This window comes from Lepidochelys kempii, chromosome 11 (assembly GCF_965140285.1).
Source record: "Lepidochelys kempii isolate rLepKem1 chromosome 11, rLepKem1.hap1, whole genome shotgun sequence".
Lineage (NCBI taxonomy): Eukaryota > Metazoa > Chordata > Testudines > Cheloniidae > Lepidochelys > Lepidochelys kempii.
In genome coordinates this window covers 15,915,502-15,934,879 of record NC_136390.1, presented here as the reverse complement: position 1 = coordinate 15,934,879, position 19,378 = coordinate 15,915,502, and the positions used below count along the sequence as shown (strand labels likewise).

Below are 19,378 nucleotides of genomic sequence, written 5' to 3'. Positions count from 1 at the left end.
TTGGCTCTTTTACTTAGATCCTACAATTAGGATCATAGGGAAACCATATGTTACTATATGAATCCTTTACATGACAGATATCTAACAAGAATGAGGGGATTTATTTAAAAAATAAAAGCTGTATTTTCCTTGACTCACCTCCTGAGCATAGATGATGGCAGAAGACATCCTGTGAATGGGGATGATCTCTGCTGTATATTGGTGATGGGAGCAGTACTGAGTTGCTCAGAATAGGACTTGACAGAATTTAATATCCTCCTGATGACTTCATATTATAGCACACCCTGTACATAGGCCATCATCTTGGTGGAATATGGTTCTTGCCTCTTATTTTTGTTCTCTCCTTCATGACTATGGACCAACCAAATCCTGAAGCCTCTAGTCAAAAATTTCATTGGTTTTAGATGGAGCTTTGCCTGCATAATGATTAATGACTACAGGATTTGGCCTATATCTATAAAACTATCTATAATGTAAACATTTTATACTAGGTTAGGGGCAGGAAGAATGAAGCTCATTAATTTTTGTCACACTGATTAGTTTTGTTAAATTAGAAAGGGAACTTTGTGAAAGTGATGAGTTAGGGTAAGGCATATGAATGCCTCCTCAAATTATTAGCACTAAAGGTGTGGTTACTTTGAAACCTGGTGCCACCTTTGAGGTGATGCAAATACCTGGGTAGTTACTGTATTACTTATGCTCTATTTCTCATCATAATTTAGGCACAATGTAATACTCTCTAGAATGCTGAACCTCTAGCAGGTTTTGGCACTATAATGAAACATTAATAGGCACACTGTGATCTGAAAGCTGGTATCTTGGAATTGTATCAACTCCCACAGAAAAACCCTTTAGGGTTATCTTTGGCCAATTACAGTACAGTACAGTAAAATAGATTAAAAAGGTACCTGGGAAAAGACAGTTCAGAGTCAGATGGACGTTATATGAGTAGTGCTAGGCAGGAAACAGTTCTAGAAATTTTTGGAGATTTCAAAAACTTTTTCCATCCCAGTTTGGGACAAATACGTAGTTAAATCTCAATTTTCATGAACTGACATTCCAAAATAAGTTCTGGTTCAGGTCAAATGAAATATTTTGGTTTGATTTTTGACTTTTCCTATTTTTAATGTATTTTACTACAATTAGCTTACATTTTGAAATGAATGTTTCAAGGCAAAAAACTGACATTTTAATTTTCAAAGGATCATTTTGATAATTTCAAAAACTTTTAGAAAAAAGTTTTTGAAATGGGAAATTTGTTGAAAACCCACCCTTTCCCAAGAAATTTTGGTTTCGATGAGTCTGCATTTTCTGACAAAAAACATGTTTATTTGAAAAATTACCAACAAGCTTTATATGTGATTGTACATAAAATATAGACATGAAATATAAGTATTACAATGAATAAGTAGGGGCTGTTTGTTTCAACATGGCAATCATTCCATAGGCCGAGTCCTGATCTCTCTCCAATTTTATTTGAGTAGAAGTCCATTGACTTGACTGAAGTTAGCAATGGCCTGATTCTGAATAAATATGAAATTAACTAATTCTCAGCATTTACCGAGTTAATTCATTTCAGTATATTTTTGTTGCTTATACATATATCAGAAAATAATTAGGGCTGCAAAAATCATTTTGGACTAAACATTTTTCAATTTGAGGACTTCTTCTTCCTCTGTGCTTGGAAGCAAACACTGTCAGCAGTTCCACCGTCTAAATCATGAATGAATTTATATAGACATATAGGTAGTATATACTGAATAACTAAAATGTGTAAATCCAGATTTACATTTAACAGTGGCAAATGGTACTATGTATTATGTTTTCCCCAAACTTTCTACAAACTGTGTAGCAAATAATCTGGATCCAGAACTTTGTTTTCATTCCTGCAGAAGGGCAAGTACTAAATGTGCATGGAGACTGAATACTTGCCCCCAGGTCCAGATTAAGGCACATTGGTAGAATTGCATTGGACTACTTGCATTGCCACCACTCACGCTGTTCCTTTTCTCTGGAGAAATGGATTCTGTCTCCCCTGCTACTAACTGGAACCAGTCACAAACACTAAAGGCTAGATTGGAATTTTACAGTCTCCTGCAGGAGCAGACCAGGGAGGGAACTGTGACAAAGTGTCATAATTTATTCCCCACTTGCTCCAGGATTAAAATAATATACTATTTCCCTAGGGCAACAGCAGATTAAATTCTTCTCCACGCTGTCTCAACAATGTTGGCAATGCCATTCTGAGGGTGCAGTTGAAGGCACATTCTTCACTGCTTCCTAATCTTTCCTACCCGCCCATGTAGCAGGTTGGGGGAATATCAGCCTCACTTTGTTTGGTCTTCCCTCTGTGTTCTGGCCAGCAAATTTAAGAAACAACCTTACACCCCTCTCCTCCTCTGTATGGACATATTTGCAAGTAACAACCTTGCCCCAAAATAACTTTTAAAAAATTGCCATCTTTTTTCTATCTACAAATTTACTGCAGTTGTGGACTGTGTTGTTAACTGGAGACAGCATTAAATGTCTATTACCAGTTGTCCAAATAAAATTAAAATTCATGTTTGGCTATTCAGTTCAAAGTAAAGTTCTACTATGAAATTTCAAAGGTATTGAAACATTTTGTGATAGCGAAGATTTCATCTCCTGCACTGTCCTGTGTAATATTAAAATATTTTACAACATGGGAAGGCAAAACTGATTACCAATATAAAAGCTTTCATTCTTTCTCTTCAAAGTCCTAGCAATTTTAATAAGTTGCATTTTGTTGTAACAGAATGAACAGCTAAGTAAAAACGTAGATGCTAGAAAGCATCCAGGAGTAAAAGCCCAGAGGGCTTATTGGAGCATCCTGGGCATAACAGCAGTTTAATGACGTAGCCTGGCAAGACAACTCCATGTTTATTGAGAAACAATTCTGTTTTTTTTGTTTTTTTCTTAAAATTTTTGGGTGCTGCTTTACTGCTTAATATGTTTCAAACAAACTGGTATGGACTAGACTAGGGTCTATTATCCTGGCATTTAACTCCATGAAATCAGATTAAATGTTTCACTCTGTAGTAGGAATGAGTATCACTAACATTTTACTAAGTAATGACACAAATACAAATGTAGATTTGTGTGTGTGTAAAATAAATAAAGAGGGCCGAATCAAATCCTTCTTTTCTTTTTCCTCTTGTTTTCACCTTCTAACTGCTTTGTCCAGTTGCATTCTAAAAGTCACAAATGAAGGAAGCTTCCACCACTTCTCCAGGGAGCCTATTGAATCACCTAGTTCATCTTACTTGTATTCAATTTTTCCTGACTTTGGACCAGATTGGTTGGTGTAAATCAGTGATCTCTGTCACAGAGTGAGCTGGCCCTTTAAGGGGGTGGGGACACAGCAGCATTTGTGCCATTTGTAGCCCTCCTCCCCAGGTGACAAGAATGAGTCCAAGGGCCATGTGATGGGATCATGTGACTCAGACCCAGGCCTGCTGGGAGATATAATGGGCAGCCTGAATTCAGGGAGCCAGAGTTCAGGGAGAGCCTCAGAGAATTTGGAGGGCTGTATGAGCTGATCTGCAAAAGAGTCTCCTTCTCTGCCACATAGAGACCTGGGGTGAGAGAAAGAAATACAGGGAGATGCTGGCAGAGACTGGGAAAGGAGTTCTCTGTACCAGCTAAACGAAAAAGCTTTGCTGGAGTTACCTACAGCAAGATGAAAGAGCAAAACCTTCAGAGGAGTGTAATGAACTGGGTGACCCTGTAGAAGAAGGCTGGGCATTTCCAGTTTGAGGTTAACTGTTGTTTTATGTTAACAACTAGCACCCCAGCAACCAAGCACCAGTTGGGATGGTTTTGTTTGGTTACAGAAGTAGTGAAACAAGCAGCGGCAGGAGGATCCAATACCAAATTGGGAATAGGGTTTGAAAGTGTTGCATATTCCATTAAAGTAAATGGAGCTATACTAGCTTACATCAGATGAGAATGTGTCCCACTGAGTCTAAATTTTTTCCTGTGTTAATGTCGTCTCCTAACTCCTAGCTAAATCTCCAGGTTGCAGATGGAGCAATTCTTCTCGCACCTTTGTGTCCACATCCATTTGATATTTATGGACTGTTATGTACTCTTCATTTGTCAGACTGCACTATGTATTGTTAGAGGGCTTATTCCTTCACCCACTTACTTCCATGGTCCTTCTCACATGAACAGACAGCAACAATACCCAAAGTCCAAAGGTGCAAACAATTCAATGTTTATTGGGGTGAACTTCCAGCGAGCATAATTCCAGTTTCCTTCCTTAGTGTCGCCCTTCCCAGCTTTGACACCACAGAGCCTTGCCTGTGTCTCTGTTCCCATTCCCCCCCTTAGCGAAACATAATTCCGATTCCCCCACCCCCATTACCCCCTCACTTCCTGATTGACTGCAGACTATATAGTAAAACTTGAGTTCTGCTTCGCTATACCTTAACCAATCATTTTCCTGAAATTTAACTGACCAATCCTAACATATTGTAACATGATTATCTAACCAATTATATCCCACCACCTTAAATTAGTTTACACCCAGCAGAATTAATTATCTAGCAGACAGAAACAATCACAGAACCAGACAGAGATTATACAGACAAACAATAGGGAAATGGGGACTACAGTGATAGAACAACAAAAAAATGAGGATTTCACACCCCTGCTAATGCTAAGTGAGTTCTTGCCAGACAGGATGCTGTCAAACTGAGTTTCCTTTTACATCTTCTAGGCTCTTCTCTTTATCTGGAAGTGATAGGCATGATCAGGACAGGATTGTATTCCTAACAGCCCAGTAGCACCTTATTTCAGTGTGACTGGTGAGGATGTGACTGTTCACTTCCCAGCTTATGGCTGCCTCTGTTGCTCAGTCAAAAGCCAAAGAACAGGGCCTCAGACTATCACAGTAAGAGAAGGCCCTTACACCAGCAGACAGTGATTTTGATTCTTTTTTTTATACCTATATAACTAGCTAAGTGGTAAGAATACACCTAAATTCTTAAAGTATAGGCCTTTGCAGACAGTCCTGAATATCTATATCTTAACATGTATATTTAGTTCTTTTAATCATTCCTCCCAAATCAATCCCTAATCAGTTTAATTGATCTTCTCTGGCCTATTTCCCCCTTCTGAAGTGCTGGAACTGGATTAACAGCACTTCCAAGAACAATGCTGCATTCTATTGCTATACTATTGTGCGGAGGAGGGTGCGTAATGGTTAAAATTAGCAGTCAGTGAAGACTTGGAAGATCTCTGTGGTTTGGTTATAGAAAGAAACCAAGCACAGGAATGGAAAACTATTGCTTAGTGGGCTGGAAATGGGACACCAATACAACCAGGACCACATTGTGGCATTTGGATACCAGTCTGCATTTTGGATGGTACAGTATGATACCTCTTGGAGTCCAAGAAAGCATGATGTGGGTGGAACAAGAAGGGCTATGCAAACTGCACCATGCTGTGTTTGGGGCAGTTGCTCCCCTTTCAGTGCCAAATCACCTCTGCAAGCCATGGTAGGGGAAGTAGCCTCACCTGCTTTCTGATTGTCCCAAGCCCATGTGAGGAAGCACAAGACAAGGGGAAGCAAAAGCCTCTTTGCAGGAGGGTCGGAATAATCTGATCCAGAATCAGGATCTGCTTGACTTCAGTGAGACAGCTCATAGCAGGATTGGGCCAACAGATCGGAAAGCCTTTGGAATAGGGAACTTTGTATAAAATAATATTCTCCTCTGAACATAGTCTTTCAAAGTTTAAATCTTATTGCAAAACAAAGATATTTTATGAAAATTATTAATGTGAATTTAATATTTAGAATTGGCAGTGGAAATCTCTAGTTTATTTGATGGATAACATATTTAGCAATCATGAAATTTCATCTGTATCTTTAATATCTTTGTAAATGACCATTTTATTTAATTAGCTAACACTTAATTAGACAAAGATTTGTCTAGCATCTCCTGTTCATTAAATTAGAAAGCAGTTTCTATTTTAATTAACATGGCATTTTCTATAATCAATTTAATGAAATGCCATCTGCAGTTCTAATAATATTTTGTGCAGCACCACGATTGACATGTGTTGATGGCACTGTATCAACTCCTCTTATATTCATATCATTAAAAAAATAAGAAAAAATAAGGATCCTGTCCTTCAAACACTGCTGTATATACCGTAAAGCTGAATTTTATTTTAACAAACTGTCAGAAAAAGTTATAACACTCCTTAATTTAATTCCGTTACCAGTATCACAATAGTGGAGGTCCCATACTGTTTAGGCACTATACCTACCCCATAGTACCGATATCTCAGTATGAAACAGCCTCTGCCCTAGAGAGCTTACAGTCAAAATAAAGAAAACAGACATTATTATATTGTACGCATTGGGCAGATGAAGGCTGGAATTTTAAAAGGCTGTTTAGTGAGATTTGATTGCCTAGCCCCCTAATCATAGAAAAATAGGAATGGAGTGGACTTTGATAGGTCATTTAGTCCAGTCCCCTACCCTGAGGCAGGATTAAGTATTACGTAGACCATCCCTGACAGGTGTTGGGAGGTTTTTAACAACAGGTTAGACAACGACAGAGATTCCATAACCTCCCCAAGTCATTTGTTCCGGTGCTTCACTACCCCGACAGTTACAAAGTTTTTCCAAATGTCTAAGCCCTGGTTTACACTAGGACTTTAGGTCGAATTTAGCAGCTTTAAATCGATGTAAACCTGCACCTGTCCACACGATGAAGCCCTTTATTTCGACTTAAAGGGCTCTTAAAATCGATTTCCTTACTCCACCTCTGACAAGTGGATTAGCTCTTAAATTGGCCTTGCAGGGTCAAATTTGGGGTACTGTGGACACAATTCGATGGTATTGGCCTCTGGGAGCTATCCCAGAGTGCTCCATTGTGACTGCTCTGGACAGCACTCTCAACTCAGATGCACGATTGTTTGCCGTTGCTCTGATGCAGGGAGGGGTGACTGATGATACGGCTTACAGGGTTGGCTTACAGGGAGCTAAAATCAACAAAGGGGGTGGCTTGACATCAAGGAGTATTTCAGGCACGACTTCATGGAGGGTTCCAATAAGAAATGGTGCACCTAAGTTATTCTTATTGGAACAAGGAGGTTAGTCTGGCCTCTGATTGATACATGGCTAGATTTATCTTGCTGCACCTTCTCTGTGAGTGACTGCAGTGTGACCTAGAGGAATGAGTCCTCTAGACAGGGGGCGGCGGGGAGGTTTGCAAATGAGTACAAAACAAATCTGGTCTATTTCTTGTTTTGATACACTCCATCTATCTTTTACATCTTTGGCTGGCAGCTGACGGTGCAGAAGGACTGCATGCCATCCACATCTCATGGCTGCTCGGCAGAAGATGGTACAATAGGACTGCTAGCCATCCTCATCTCTTGCCTGCCAGGCAGAAGATGATGCAATAGGACTGCTAGCAATCCATATCACCTGCCAGCTCACCATAAGATGGTTCAATAGGACTGACTGCAGGACTAAAGAGAATGACTTGATCAAGTCACTCCAAATTTAGTCCCTGCGCCCATGTCTGCCCAGGCGCTCCTGATCAACCTCACACAGGCGACCAGGAGCACCTCGGACATGACGATGATGGCTACCAGTCCTATTGCACCGTCTGCTGCCACAAGGCAATTGGTTGCTGCTGCTGTGTAGCAATGCAGTACCGCATCTGCCAGCACCCAGGAGACATACGGTAACAGTGAGCTGAGCGGGCTCCATGCTTGCCGTGGTATGGCGTCTGCACAGGTAACTCAGGAAAAAAGGCGCGAAACGATTGTCTGCCCTTGCTTTCACGGAGGGAGGGAGGGAACGGGGGCCTGACGATATGTACCCAGAACCACCCGCGACAATGTTTTAGCCCCATCAGGCATTGGAATCTCAAACCAGAATTCCAAGGGGCAGCAGAGACTGCGGGAACTGTGGGATAGCTACCCACAGTGCAACACTCTGGAAGTTGACTCTAGCCTCGGTACTGTGGAAGCACTCCGCCGAGTTAATGCACTTAATGCACTTAGAGCATTTTCTGTGGGGGGACACACACTCGAATATATAAAACCGATTTCTAAAAAACCGACTTCTATAAATTCGACCTAATTTCGTAGTGTAGACATACCCTAACCTAAATCTCCCTTGTTGCAATTTAAGCCCATACCTTCTTGTCCTCTCCTCAGTGGTTAAGGAGAACAATTTATCACCATCTTCTTTATAACAAGCTTTTACATACTTGAAGACCATTATCATGTCCCCACTCAGTCTTCTCTTTTCTTCAGACAATACTCAATTTTTTTCAATCTTTCCTCATAGGTCATATTTTCTAGACTTTTAATCATTTTTGTTGCTCTTTTCTGGACTTTCTCCTATTAGTCTATCTATTCCAAAATATGATGCCCAGAACTGGACATAGTACTACAGTTGAGGCCTTATCAATGCTGAATAGAATGGAAGAATTACTTCTGATGTCTTGCTTACTAAACTCCTGCTAATACATCCCAGAACGGTGTTTGCTTCTTTCATGTGACAGTATTACATTGTTGACTCACAATTTAGTTTGTGATCCACTCTAACCTCCAGATCCTTTTCTGAAGTACTCCTTCCTAGGCAGTCATTTCCCATTTTGTATTTGTGCAATTGATTATTCCTTCTTAAGTGTAGTACTTTGCATTTCTTCTTATTGAATTTCATCCTGTTTATTTCAGACCATTTCTCCAGTATTTCAAGATCATTTTGAATTCTAATCCTGTTCTCCAAAGCACTTGCAACCCTTCCAGCTCGTACTGTCTGCAAACTTTAGAAGTGTATCCTCTATGCCATTATCCAAATCATTTATGAAGATATTAAAAAGAACTGGACTGGCAACCATTGATAATTGCTCTCTGAGAATGGTTTTCCAACCAGTTGTGTACACATCTTATAGTAGGTTCATCTAGGATATATTTCCCTATTTTGTTTCTGGGAAGGTCATGTGAGACAGTACCAACAGCCTTACTAAAGTCAAGATATATCACATCTACTGCTTCCCCCTTGCCATCCACAAGGCTTGTTACCCTGTCAAAGAAGTATATTATTTGTTCTTAACATGATTTGTTCTTGACAAATCCATGTTGACTGTTACTTATCACCTTATTATCTTCTAGGTTCTTACAAATTGATTGTTTGATTATTTGCTCCCTTATCTTTCTGGGAGTGAATATTTCTGAACTTTTCTCCCAAAAGCTGTATTGCTGGCTAGTTTCCAAGAGTGGGGATGGATATTGAATGAGGGAGGTGAAATTACTGGCCAGCAGCAATAGTCTTATGAGAGTACTACCTCTGCAGAGTCATACTCAATCAGCCTGGGGTGTAAGAGGGGTTTCCAAACCTGCACTTTGTACACACAACCATGACATTTTCAGTGCATACTGTGAAGCACCCTATCACAGCTGTTTTTAAAGACCGGGTCCACACTATATCTCCAAAATATAGCACTGAGGAAAAGTATCATTCAAGAATTCCAGTTATCAGGGAGCATGCCATGAGTAACACTTACCATGACTAACTTGAAATAGTGAAAGAGTTGTTTGAACACAGTGAAATATTAGATTGGATGCAGCTAATTATCTAAAGCTCAATTCATTTAATCTCTGGGTTTTAGTTTATTATTTATATCTAAAATAATTAGTCAATTAGCTCAAACTATATTTTTACCCTGGTATAATTCTAGTGACTTCATTTCAAGTCATAGAAGTATAACTCAGAACAGAATGTGGCCCATTTCCCTCTTCAAACAGGAAATTGTTTTGAAGTAGAATTGAACAGGGACTGATTTTCGAACAGGCTGAGAGTTCACAATGTCAAGTGAAGCCAATGGGAACTGCAAGTGCCTGAAAATTAGGTCCATGGCATCTAAAAAGTGGAAGAGTATAGAAAAAGCAGTAAAGTGGGAGTGTGAATTTTTAGAGGGGGCTCTTTATTTGTGTGTTGAAAGAATATGGAGGGTTTCTAGATTTATTGCTCAGCATTTTGTGATATTTTGTCTTTGACGCTTTATGGAACAATACGTATCAGACCAGGCACATGGTAGATCTGTGCCTCTTGCCAGTAACACTAGCAGAACCTTTAGAATCGGTGAGCCTTATTTGTCACGCTGTCACTTCACTGCCATTTCTCTCCAGGCTCATCTCAAAGCTTTAGCTGCATGGCACAAACGAAAACATGGGCACTACTAAAATTTTATTAATGTAAAAAATGCTTCTGTAGTTTAGAAATATTGGGGCTGTGCCCTTGCATATTTTGTAATTGCATCGCAATGTGATGGCTAAATTCATGACATTGAAATCTGCATCCAAAAATATAATTTAAATTCCTTATGTGAATTCCAACTGGATTTAATGGCTGAAGCCTTCCCCATCCGCTGTTCCCTATAATGTTTTGCAATCTGCTTTTCCAGCATAGACAGAGGCTGGAGTAACATGGATTGCTAGCATTTGCTACAAATTGTTCATATTCTTTAACATTCTTCTTTCTGTCTCATAACGTCACATTTTATGAAGGATCTGCTTCATTTGGTTTTCAAATGAATGCACAGTCATTGGATACATCTGTTTTATTCCGTTCCTTCCTTTTTTTCCAAATGGGGTGTATCACCCGCTACTGAGTTAGATGCGAGTTGTAAATCTTGCTGTAGTACCAATGAATTTTTTAAAAATATATTTTCTTTAATTTATACATAAAAATAGGAAAATGCAGATGCAAGTATGGCAAAAAGGATATATTTAGGGTCAAATCTTGTCTCTGTTAAAATCAGTGGGTTTTGCCATTGACTTCAGTGAGCCAGGGTTTCACCCTTTCTGTCTCACCACCGTGGGGTGCTTCATGTGTCTTCCTCTGCTCTCATTGTATGGATACCCAGCCCCAAGTAACACAGGCTTACATCCTATAGAAGGGGGAAAGGAACTCTTATAATTGGGCAGCCCCTCTGTGACCAGCACATCCTCTGTCAGGCTTACACTCAGTCACCAAATGGCCCTCCCCAGAGCCAGTTGTTGAGGGAGTAAACCCTCAGTCACATACCACCTCTTCCCCCACCCTAGTTATGTTGTTTGATTACCAAACTGACTTCAGTGGTACTAGGGGAGCATATCATGCACCATAGTTAGGAGAAGACTAAGGTACAAGAGTATTGTCCAGTTGGAAATAGTTGTTCAGTGAGTTAATACCCTAATGTATTAGACTGTGGATCCTGATTGTGCATGTGTGGTGGGAGGGGCAATACTGAGGATGGGGTTGATGCTACTTTTTCTTCTCTTTTTGGATGGGACGGTATTTGTGGCACAACATTCTTCCTTTTAACTTCCTTGTTAACACCCTGCCCTGGAGCTACTTACATCACTCAGGCACTCATCTGCAGTGCAGGGGAGGGGGGGTTCTTCAGTTGCCTTTGTAAGGCTGAACTCCTCCCCAACTCACTTTTGAACTAGTAAAACTAGACATGGAGTAACGTAGAAGGCGCTGGTCGCACCTCTATAACCGTGGGCATCAGAACTTCATAACTGACCAATGGACTTTCTGCCCTCTTGCATGTGTGGACCCTCCTTTGCCTGCTGAACAGTGGTATAGAGAAAAATTGGAATTCCTGTGGCCTTTCAGGGCCATATAGGCCAGGCACCCCAAGGGGTGTTGGCTGATATCTGAAGAATGGGGCCCATCACCTCTTGGAGCTGTGGGTGAGTTGATATATTTTTTAATGAACAAATACTGGGGAAAGGAAAATTTGGGCAGAATCTGTATAGAAGTGGGAGAAACAAACAAATAATATAAAATTTAAAATAACGGAGCCTAGGGTTGTCAAGGTTCCTCCCCCACTCTGAACGCTAGGGTACAGATGTGGGGACCTGCATGAAAAGCCTCCTAAGCTTATCTTTACCAGCTTAGGTCAAAACTTCCCCAAGGTACAAAATATTCCACCCTTTGTCCTTGGATTGGCCGCTACCACCACCAAACAAATACTGGTTACTGGGGAAGAGCTGTTTGGAAACGTCTTTCCCCCCAAAATACTTCCCAAAACCTTGCACCCCACTTCCTGGACAAGGTTTGGTAAAAAGCCTCACCAATTTGCTTAGGTGACTACAGACCCAGACCCTTGGATCTTAAGAATAATGAACAATCCTCCCAACACTTGCACCCCCCCCACTTTCCTGGGAAATGTTGGATAAAAAGCCTCACCAATTTGCATAGGGGACCACAAACCCAAACCCTTGGATCTGAGAACAATGAAAAAGCATTCAGTTTTCTTACAAGAAGACTTTTAATAGAAATAGGAGTAAATAGAAGTAAAGAAATCATCTCTGTAAAATCAGGATGGTAGATACCTTACAGGGTAATTAGATTCAAAACATAGAGAACCCCTCTAGGCAAAACCTTAAGTTACAAAAAAGATACACAGACAGAAATAGTTATTCTATTCAGCACAATTCTTTTCTCAGCCATTTAAAGAAATCATAATCTAACACATACCTAGCTAGATTACTTACTAAAAGTTCTAAGACTCCATTCCTGGTCTGTCCCTGACAAAAGCAGCATATAGACAGACCCACAGACCCTTTGTTTCTCTCCCTCCTCCCAGCTTTTGAAAGTATCTTGTCTCCTCATTGGTCATTTTGGTCAGGTGCAAGCGAGGTTACCTTTAGCTTCTTAACCCTTTACAGGTGAGAGGAGTTTTCCTCTGGCCAGGAGGGATTTTAAAGGGGTTTACCCTTCCCTTTATATTTATGACAAGGGTCATTTGGTGAAGGCTACAGCTTGACAGAGCATGGAAAATGTACATTGGTATGAATGAATTATGGTAGAGAAATTTCATCAGACCTCATACACATATTTTTTACCCACTCTTAGTTTTCTGTCACTGTTTCAAACCTATCCAGTGATTGCTCAATTTATATGAACTTTAAAAATATTGTTTTTCACTGAGTGTTTAGTAAAATGCTCTCATAGAATCATAGAATATCAGGGTTGGAAGGGACCTCAAGAGGTCTTCTAGTCCAACCCCCTGCTCAAAGCAGGACCAATCCCCAACTAAATCATCCCAACTAGGGCTTTGTCAAGTCTGACCTTACATGAGTATGTAAAAGAGGGTTTGCTCCATCTATCAGAACTGCCAAAGATAGCTAGTTAACATTTGTAAAGTGCTCTGAAGTTGAAATATGCTGTATAAGTACTAAGTATTATTAGTATTATTATAAATGCAGAAGTAAAGCAGTACACTTGTTTCCCGAACTCTGCTCTGAGGCTGTTGCAACAGGGAACAACTCTGCCTCCAAAAAGTTACAACAGTGTGATTATAAGGTTTAGACATTTGAACATGACCTGTTGGTTTTCGCATGATGGAAAAATAACCTGTAGTTTCCCAATTTAGCTTGTAGGATCAAATAGTATTATGCCACACTGACATTGCTGACTCAAGTGAAATTATAGTGATGATCATACATGTATTTTCCATTAACAGTTAAATTTGAGATATTTGAATTGCTTAACTATTCATCTAGCAGTCAGAATTGCCAAGACTCTCTGCAAGACAAAACAGTGGCAAAGGGCCAGCTCCTGGAGTTAGATCCATGCATGCCGAGCTGTGCACTTGAATGGAGTTCTGCTGACTTTGATAGGGATCCACACTGTGTAGTGATCTGCCCACCCAAAGTCAGTTTTGAAACTAGGGCTATAATCAGTAAGTTTCTCTTGGGGAAAAAAGACCCTTTTCTTAGTCTGTCACTCTAAACATGTCACTCCCCACATTCCTTTGAACCCCTCTCTGTTCACACTGTATCTAGTTCTAACTTATATTCTGCAACTTCAAGTCTTTTTGTAGGTCTTTCCCTCTTGTTGCATCTACCCAACCTCACTATGCTCCATTACAGTGATGTAATTCGCTTCTCCCACTTGTTTGTTTTCTTCCATGGTGTCCTAATACACACAGAATTTTCTGTCCAAATTGGTCTGTGAAGCCATACCCCTCTTCAGATCTGCCCTTTAGGCCTACTCTTGCCATGCTGTCTACCAGAAATCAGCCAGCCAATGGGGGTTTGATTGAGGGGCGTTTGGGGATAGTGATTTTCAGTTGGTTAGGTCTAGATGCTATCTTGACCATCTGCCAAAGTAAGGAGTGGCACATTGCTGCTATATCCAGGGAGATCGAATTGTGACTCCCCTGCTCCTTGCGTGTTCTGACGGCTAAGTAAATTACTTAGCCCCTTTTAGAAGGGGCAGCTTACCTCCCTCCTCTATACCCAGCCAGCTACTGTGGTTGGTATGTTTTGGGATGGAGCTAGAGCTCCGTTCCCATCTGCACCCCATCCTTGTCCATTTCCTTAGGATGGGTAGCAAGCACAACCTCTGCTCTCCCCGTGTGGTCAGAATTAGAACTGGTGTCCTTACTCCCCTGCACAGCTGTGTGAGAACTATGATAATCTACCCTTTATTTGACAAAAATAAATGTTCAGAGAATCTGGACCCATCAAGAACCATCACACTATGTAAGAACTAATGTACATGTCTGTGTGATCTTGTAGTCCTCTCTTCCACCTCACTCTTACATTTCAGCTACCAATCAAAATATCATCATTATGTTGAGTGTCCATCAACTGCTCCATTATCTAGTCTGCTAAGTGTTCTTTATCATACAGAGTGTCATTCATTGGATTGGCACTTTCATATAAATTAATGATGATTGCCCGTGATTACTATACTTACATTCAACACTTATGCAGTGTTTTTATGTAACATGCTTTCTGAGGATCTCAAAGCACTTTATAGACATTAATTTAATGAATGCTTGCCCACTAAGGTATAATTATATCCAATATGCAGATGGAAGACTGAGATGCAGTCAACATCCAGGAATGTTCAGTCTGAGACGTCCTGACTTCTAGTTCTCTTTGCTAACCACTAGGATTACATTATTTTCCAACTCTACAAATAAAAACAAACTCTTAAATTAATCTTCATTTAGACAGTTGACCATTTCACTGCTGCCTCGCACGCCATGTATCTCTGGTTAAATGGACTTCCGGGGCTACATATTGTAGCTGATCTTGTAAACACTTATGTACTGATTTAGCTTTGCTCACATGAATAGTTTTAACTCATGTGAGGGTACTTAACATGAGTAAAATTATTCATGTGCTGATGTCTTTGTAGGATTGGGCCCAAAAGCATAGCCTTCGAAGTACATATTGCCTGATGTATGTGAGGAATCAGGAAATGGTTAATTAAATTAAAGGCGATCCATGTTGAATCAGGTACATCCCAATGCTGCTGTTAGGTGGCATTGCGCTAGGGCCTAGGAGCTTTAGTCGTGAACCAGGACCCTGTGAGGTAGTTGTTAATGGAACATCAAAGGGTTTTTTTGTTTTGTTTTTAAATGCACTACAGCAGCTGGACAGAGAAATCCTTTCCCCCATCTTGTGCGTGACTTGTGTATATACATTTTAAATTCTTCAAGCCAGGCACCAGGTCTTGCTATATAACATTGACTATTACTATGGGGCTCTAGACTTAGTTGGGGCTATTCCGTGCTCCTGAAGTATAAATGACAAAAATAATATAAATTTTAAATCTTTGCATGGCAGTATATTCATAGAATCATAGAATATCAGGGTTGGAAGAGACCTCAGGAGGTCATCTAATCCAACCCCCTGCTCAAAGCAGGACCAATCCCCAACTAAATCATCCCAGCCAGGGCTTTGTCAAGCCTGACCTTAAAAACTTCAAAAGAAGGAGATTCCACCACCTCCCTAGGTAACCCCTTCCAGTGTTTCACCACCCTCCTAGTGAAAAAGTTTTTCCTAATATCCAACCTAAACCTCCCCCACTGCAACTTGAGACCATTACTCCTTGTTCTGTCATCTGCTACCACTGTGAAGTCTAGATCCATCCTCTTTGGAACCCCCTTTCAGGTAGTTGAAAGCAGCTATCAAATCCCCCCTCATTCTTCTCTTCCACAGACTAAACAATCCCCGTTCCCTCAGCCTCTCCTCATAAGTCATGTGTTCCAGTACCCTAATCATTTTTGTTGCCCTCCGCTGGACTCTTTCCAATTTTTCCATGTCCTTCTTGTAGTGTGGGGCCCAAAACTGGACACAGTACTCCAGATGAGGCCTCACCAATGTTGAATAGAGGGGAACGATCACGTCCCTCGATCTGCTGGCAATGCCCCTACGTATACATCCCAAAATGCCATTGGCCTTCTTGGTAACAAGGGCACACTGTTGACTCATATCCAGCTTCTCGTCCACTGTAACCCCTAGGTCCTTTTCTGCAGAACTGCTACCGAGCCATTTGGTCCCTAGTCTGTAGCGGTGCATTGGATTCTTCCGTCCTAAGTGCAGGACTCTGCACTTGTCCTTGTTGAACCTCATCAGATTTCTTTTGGCCCAATCCTCTAATTTGTCTTGGTCCCTCTGTATCCTATCCCTACCCTCCAGTGTATCTACCTCTGCTCCCAGTTTAGTGTCATCTGCAAACTTGCTGAGGGTGCAATCCACACCATCCTCCAGATCATTTATGAAGATATTGAACAAAACCGGCCCCAGGACCGACCCTTGGGGCACTCCACTTGGTACTGGCTGCCAAATAGACATGGAGCCATTGATCACTACCCATTGAGCCCGACAATCTAGCCAACTTTTTATCCACCTTATAGTCCATTCATCCAGCCCATACTACTTTAACTTGCTGGCAAGAATACTGTGGGAGACCGTGTCAAAAGCTTTGCTAAAGACAAGGAATGACATGTCCACTGCTTTCCTCTCATCCACAGAGCCAGTTATCTCATCATAGAAGGCAATTAGATTAGTCAGGCCTGACTTGCCCTTGGTGAATCCATGCTGACTGTTCCTGATCACTTTCCTCTCCTCTAAGTGCTTCAGAATCGATTCCTTGAGGACCTGCTCCATGATTTTTCCAGCAACTGAGGTGAGGCTGACTTGCCTGTAGCTCCCAGGATCCTCCTCCTTCCCTTTTTAAAAGATGGGCACTACATTAGCCTTTTTCCTGTCGTCCGGGACTTCCCCCGATCGCCATGAGTTTTCAAAGATAATGGCCAATAGCTCTGCAATCACATCCACCAACTCCTTTAGCACTCTCGGATGCAGTGCATCTGGCCCCATGGACTTGTGCTCATCCAGCTTTTCTAAATAGTCCCGAACCACTTCTTTCTCCACGGAGGGCTGGTCACCTTCTCCCCATGCTGTGCTGCCCAGAAGTCTGGGAGCTGACCTTGTTCGTGATATTATGAAGGTATTACTGGCTTGCAAGGAAGCTGTGAACAATAGCTGCCTGCAAAGCATTGTCTCTTATTAAAAATTTATCATGTTCTTTTTTAGAACTACCGCTATTAATTCTTTACTTCACAACCTTACTCATCTTCACTTCTGTACCACAGATACAATAATCCTGCCCAAAACTCTATCAATCCCACCTCAACAAAGACAGAGTATTACATTATTCTCCTAATTAAACTTCATTAATTTCACAAATCATATTAGAGCACATTCACCAGTATTATACACTCTGAATTTCTGTACTGCCAGTCAGTACTAAACTAGGTTTCTCTAAATGAATAAATAAAGCATATTTTGTGACGCTGTAACCTTGATTTTTTCCCCCCAAGTCACGTTTGCTTGCTAGTTCATAAAATTCAGTAATCTGTAATGAGTTTCTCAGACATTACAGTGAGTTAGTGGTGTTCTTTTTTCTATTTCAGCATCATTTTTAGCCTTTCCTATAGGTTTACTTAAGAACTTTCATTATAAGTCCTGCTTTCCAGATATTTATAACAAAGGAGTTATACTTGGTTAAATATTGTATCTGCAGGAAAGGTTTCATCAAAGCCAGGAAGCTAGGGTCTTTCTCCCTTTTTGCAGGTGTGTTAGGGCTAGTCAAAATCTAGCCCTATGATTTTACCCACAAACTTCATCGGATTATACCCTCAAGTATTTAAAAACATTGATGTAACAGTTTCTGTAAATGTATTCGCAGAAAGAAAAGGAGTACTTGTGGCTCTGAAACCTGTAAATGTATTGCAGCCTTAGATTTCCTTCAAAAATAAAAAGGCAAACCTAAGGGTGAATGCTGGATCTATTGAAGACAGTAATAAAACTCCCATCAATTTCAATGTTGGGGGAGGTTAGAATTTCATCCTGGCATCTCTTATTAATGGTGAAGATATGTTAGACAAAACCTTGGGTTTGAAAGTTAAGGCTGACATATCTTTCTTAACCCATATGCTTTCATAATAACCACAGTTAATGTACCTTTTATATATTGTAGTTTTGTCTCTAGTTTCAATGCGTTTGTATAAATTATCCTTTTATTATGGTAACTAAAAGTAGAACAAGTTGTTAAGAGACGATTTACTCACATTGCAGACTTTAACATGATTTTTTAAAATTTATGTTACAAGTAAACATACCGTAACAGATCAGATCAGATCTATGTCTTAAAACTCATTCCTTTGATTTACTCATGTTGCATCATCTATTCCTAACTGGAATACAGAACAGAAAAATGTAAGATATGATCTGACTGCAATTTATTAAATTGTAATGGGAGATTCCTTCAGTATTTAAAAATTAGTGAAATGAGAGAGAACCTAAATGCTTTTATTATTTTTCTGTCTTTTCCTTTAAATATGTCTGCCCATTACCTGTAGCGATAGTATCACTTACAGGTGATAGGACAGCAGACTTATTTAAAGGAAAAGGACAGAAGTGTAACAAAAGCATTCATATGAGAAATAAAATGTCCAGGTTTTGTCCTGCAAAACCTTACCCACTAGAAAGGCTGTTCTTCATGTGAGTCATCCATCGACTTTAATGAATTTACTTGTGTTACGGGGATGTTCACGTGAGCAGTTTTCAGTCTTGAAACTATGTGCGTAATTGTACTTGCTTTGCTCACAGGAGGGTGGACTCTCTGAACTCACAGGAATGACCCCATTGATGATTGTTCCCCTTGAATCAGATGAACAGGATTTGAGGCATAAACAGTTTGATGTATTTCATGATCTCAACACAAGAAAACAAAATAGATATTATGAATGGGGTTCATTCCTCAGTCTGTTTGCATACATTTTAAAGTATCAATGTGTCTTCCAATTATTTTGTTTATTAAATATGCCTGTTGTCTCTGCAGATGTATTAAATACTCAGTGTTTTTGCTAACTGATAATGCCTTTATTGTTGCAGATACAGAAGTGGTGTATAAAAATAGGAATGGACATGTTGTTAAACTGAATGTAGAAACAAATACAACCACGTTATTACTGGAAAATACAACTTTTGTAAGTAATACATACTTATTTTACTCATTGAA

The 19,378-nt window shown here is 40.2% G+C and overlaps 1 protein-coding gene across 2 annotated transcripts in view; it reads left to right on the top strand.

The window, feature by feature from the left end:
* The window catches only part of DPP10 (dipeptidyl peptidase like 10), a 451,471-nt gene that overhangs the window by 224,310 nt on the left and 207,783 nt on the right, over nucleotides 1-19,378 (top strand). For both annotated transcript variants that reach the window (XM_073305257.2, XM_073305256.2), the window contains exon 4: nucleotides 19,252-19,346. In XM_073305257.2, coding sequence (XP_073161358.1) covers nucleotides 19,252-19,346 — 95 coding nt within the window. The remainder of the gene's footprint in view (nucleotides 1-19,251; nucleotides 19,347-19,378) is intronic.